Source organism: Agrilus planipennis, unplaced genomic scaffold (genome assembly GCF_000699045.2).
Source record: "Agrilus planipennis isolate EAB-ADULT unplaced genomic scaffold, Apla_2.0 scaffold2, whole genome shotgun sequence".
NCBI classification, from domain to species: Eukaryota; Metazoa; Arthropoda; class Insecta; order Coleoptera; family Buprestidae; genus Agrilus; species Agrilus planipennis.
In genome coordinates, this window is record NW_020442464.1 from 3,833,798 (window position 1) to 3,838,548 (window position 4,751).

Below are 4,751 nucleotides of genomic sequence, written 5' to 3' on the forward strand. Positions count from 1 at the left end.
GGTACTTGTTTCCATTGATTTACAATTTGGCGATAGAAATCCTGTACAAATTTTTTCAAAAATAAAGACGCAAAGTTTTTCATTTTCAATGCATTTAAATATTGGAGAAGAATTTACTGGCAGATGGGGTAAATAACGTACAATTAAGTCTTTCATTAGTCTTTCCAGGTATAGGTCATTCCCACAATCAAGTTGGAATATTCCCTGAGAAAAAAAATAATATTATTAATTTAATACAGGTTTATAAAAACTATTAAGGATTCAATTTTATTGATTTAAACTACCTGTACAAATAAGTGCCATGTTCTTTGAAGCGCATTCAAAATAAAATTATGAGGGACTTTTCCTTTGAGAAAATCAGTTGGCAAAAGCAATGTATTAGTTAAACGACTCAACAAACAGTTTGATTTTGCTTTATTATAAAGAAGAACTGAGCAGTGGTAAAACAGGACTCCAAACATGGCATAAATATGTACTAGTAACTCTTCAGAAGTGGGCATCTTGATAATTTTTTCTATCCATGTGTCTGCATGTCCGAAACAAATCTCACAAACTTCTTTCAATGATGCATTACTCGAATGAGGCACGATATTCAGACTTAAACTTTTAATGAACGAGTGTAAGGAATCGCAATTTGATGAAATACCACAGGAAGAAAATGTCTTTAGTCTTAAGACCTTTCTAGATAAATTTGTATTTGAATTGGTCGTTATAAGACTGCATCGAATCCATGCCTGTAATATTGATATTTCTTCATCTTTGGGCAAAATTTGCGTGTCACTATTTTCGTTTAAATAAAAACTGATAAACTGAATTGTTATTCTTGGTGTAATCGTTTCTTTAGTAAACTGGCGAACATATTCTTTCGATAAATCTTTACTGTATTTGCATATCAAAGCAACCAACTCCCCAACCTAAATAGGAATAAAAAGGTATTTACTAAATTAATATAAAATATAATGAGAATTGAAACAAAAAACAAACCAAAAATCCTTCACATAAAAATAAAAAGATAAAGTAAAATTGAAGATCGGGAAAAGAGCTATCAAATACATACAAAACTGAAAATAATTACCTGTACAGGAACGTCTGGAGTTAGAGCTATTTGTCTGAGCCCTGGAAGGACATTTATTTGAAAAACATTTTCCCATGGTTGCCACTCGTCACACTCCTGAATTTTGCGCACCATATTGCATAAAAAGTTCAATAAAACGATTAGTTCTTCTTGTTTACAGTGTAACATGTATTTATACATCCAACTGCTTAAGAGGACAATTTTTCCTCGATAATTTCCGTAATTTATATTAAATATATACTTCATACCCTCTACATAAAGCTTGAGCAAATGATACAGACTTCTGTTATTTGAAGAGTATTCAGCAAGTTGAACCAATGGTTGAGCTACTGTTTCCAAAGATAATTTCTTTCTCTCATGAAATATTATCAACATTAAGTAAGTATTCCAAATTAAGGCAGAATTGCGACGATCAGGTGAGACATTTTCTAAAAATTGTAATAATTTTGAAGTGATTTCTTCAAAACTCACACTTTCATGAAGAGAAAGGAACAATATTATTATGTGGTACAATCCAAATTCATTAAATTCGTTGATTTTATGCAAAGGCAATCGGGAATATATTCTCCCTTTTATTCGAGGCCAGTGATTAGGATTATTTTGTAAATGTTTAGCTAACATATGCAAAAAATAATCATATGAACTTGTACATGAATGGAACTACAAAAATACAAATGATTAAAATCCATGATTCGCAATAAATATGCATTTGCATGAAAAATTACCTTTTCTGATACTAACTGGTCAATAAAGTTAACGAAAGCTTGAATACATTTAAAGGGTTTTTCGTTTGTAAAGGAACTATTTAACTTCTTGTTGAAATAATCCCACAATATTTGATACAAATCTATTTTGGCATGATTTATCCACCAATAATTCAATAAATTATCTACATGCTTTAATAACTTGAGAAATTCCTTATTGTCTATGGATTTTTTTAGAAATGATTTTAATTGAGATTCAACAATTGGAAAATTAGGTTTAATTCTATCACTGTTTGCTCCCACAAATTCCATATCTTTGTTTATTCCTTGTAGTGAAGCAATGTTTAAACTAGAATCAAACAGATCATATTTTAACTCTGATACATGCTAAATTAAAAGACTTACATTAACCACAGGGAGAATTCTTCATCATAGTTTAAAACAGGATTTAACACATCCCAAAATGATATACCGCAGTTTTCAGTAAATAACTGTAGTTTCAGCCACATTTTCTTAATACACAAACATCCAAAAGTATACGAATTGCTGTGAAAAAAATTGTGACTGCTATAAGAAATTTTTATTAAATCTTTAAATATGTTTGTAAGCTGAATTCTTATGTCTTCTTCATTTTTGGATGCCAAAAACACTATCGATAGTATCAACCACTGGAGGTCTAAGTAACTATGCAGAAAAACATAAGCAGGAGATTTCCGTTCATATTTGGCATGAATGATTTTCTTTAAGCACCTTTCATTTAGTTTGTGAATAGGAAATACAGACTTTTTAATTAAATTAAGCGATTTGTAAAGTTGGTCTTGTATTTCCAAAAAATTGTTTTCATATCTGTTTATGAGCAAACATTCTTGAAAACTTAACAGTATGTTTACTATTTCTCCGCGCAAGTTCATAGTTTGAGACACTGGGGAAATGTAGTCCGAAAAAATCACCTCTTCGATCTGTTTCCATGCTTTAACAACTAGTTTCATAAAAAGCTCGACTTCAAGGTAAAGTAAATTGTTATAACATTTTGTGTTTTTCAATTGAATGAGTTGCACATCAAACAAGCCATTGGAGTAAAATATGCGATTCAAATCGTCTTTAACTTTGATGTTATAAAATGTATCACAGTTAAGGCACTCGAAAGAATCCCAAGCAGGCATGATTATACAGTTTTTATACACTTAACACTAAATTAATATAATAAAACAAACACTTTTTACACAACACTTACCGGTATAATATTTAACCTAAAACCATAGATAAACTTAAAACATCTAATATTGGAAGTGGTTATCAAACCTGTACGTAAAGAAAATGTCTCCATAACAGTTAAAAGTAGTTGTATTTAAATTGTAAATGAATATTCTTTCGATATAATTAATTCGGCTTGTATACTTAAATATAAAATTAATGAAATTTTAATTTAATATTTATTCTTTGATGCTCTACTCAAGGGATTTGTCATAATATGGTGTCTCAAGTCCGCCATGTTTAATATAACCAGTTACACTTTATACTTGAGCATCAAGATGGATTAAATCATGATTACATTTGATTTGCCATTTAAATACTATCGTCAATAGGATAAAGTTATCAGGGAAATGACGAAAAAAAAAAGAAGTTGAAATAGGAATGTCGTATATTAATCAACATTTATAAAATATTTTAAATTGTAACAAACATGACTAGATTCATACTGATTCACAAATAAATGACAATGAGCGGCGTCAAACGCACAGATTTGGTGTGAGAGTGGGGCTGAGCATTCGCAAAGCAGAGCCCCCGCAAATTAAACAACGATAACATTAACAAGTACACAAGTACCGTTTCCCGCATTTTTCGAAACCTTTTCTTTTACGTTCTTTTTTTTATCTTACAACGAAATATAAATCACTGCGTATTCGTATATGTTCGTTCCCTCTCGATTTTTTATTGATTATCGTTTACACAGTAATAATAATAATTATTTTTCTTTTTATTATTAGCATTCGAATTTCGATCAATTTTTTTAATGTAGTGGTAATATTGCGAATGGTGACCGCTTCAGGGGTCCAACGAGCCGGCCGCTGGCCCCTGGGCCATTCGCGCCCCTGGTTCATCTATACGCGGTTGTAGTACCACGAATTATTAGGTGATAGCCTTAGTTAGGTATTTATAGAGCTATAATCAAGCAAACGTTCTACTATACATATTTATTTCGACAGTGCATGTACGAATTAGTGCAGAAAATGCTCATAAAACTCATCAACTTTTATTTTCTCCTATTTTCCTTCAATTTCATTTATTTTTTTTTATGTTTTTAAATAAAATGTTAATCAAATATTTTAAGCCGTAATGAATAAAATATTTTTGAAGCAATGAAAAAATATTAACAATAATTTATTTATTTAAAATAATAGCCTGATTTTGTTGCTCTATTATTTTTATGTTAATAGGCAACTGCACAATCAGTTCTGATTTAATATTAGGTAAACGTTTCCATTAAAATTTTGTTAAAATCTAGACTTTTTTAATATTAAGAATATCATAAAAAGAAGAATTAAATAATTCGAAACTTTACTATAAGCGAAAATTCGGTTAATTCAGGAAAACTCATTGAATTTTCTTAAAGATTAACAACGATAAATAAAAAAATGCAAAGTACCTACTAAGGTGAAAACTTTGTAAAATTACATTACTGGATGCTTTTAACTGCTGGACAATAGTTTTGTGACATAAATAAAAAAAATGACGATAAATGAAATATTGCTAGTATCGCGTGTGGTCAAAATTTGATCATTTTACTGCAAATACATAATATAAAAGAAAAAAAGATATTGTATCGACCGGGAGTCGAAACCGCAGGAAGAGAATACTACTGTAGTAAAGTTCTTCTAACTTAAGGCGTTTTCTACTGGTATTAATTACGATTAATTCAAATTAGATTACATCTGATTTAATGGCAACATTTGCACAATTTTTTTTGTTAT

At 29.8% G+C, this 4,751-nt stretch overlaps 1 protein-coding gene across 1 annotated transcript in view; it reads right to left on the bottom strand.

Annotated features, from left to right (window-relative positions):
• Positions 1-3,040, bottom strand: part of LOC112906600 (protein MMS22-like) — a 4,763-nt gene extending 1,723 nt beyond the window's left edge. Inside the window, exons 1-5 of the mRNA XM_025981004.1 lie at positions 2,185-3,040; positions 1,801-2,128; positions 1,076-1,735; positions 285-914; positions 6-204 (exon numbers count right to left, since the gene is read on the bottom strand). Coding sequence (XP_025836789.1) covers positions 6-204; positions 285-914; positions 1,076-1,735; positions 1,801-2,128; positions 2,185-2,942 — 2,575 coding nt within the window. The 5' untranslated portion in view covers positions 2,943-3,040. The remainder of the gene's footprint in view (positions 1-5; positions 205-284; positions 915-1,075; positions 1,736-1,800; positions 2,129-2,184) is intronic.
• Positions 3,041-4,751: the final 1,711 nt, after the last annotated feature.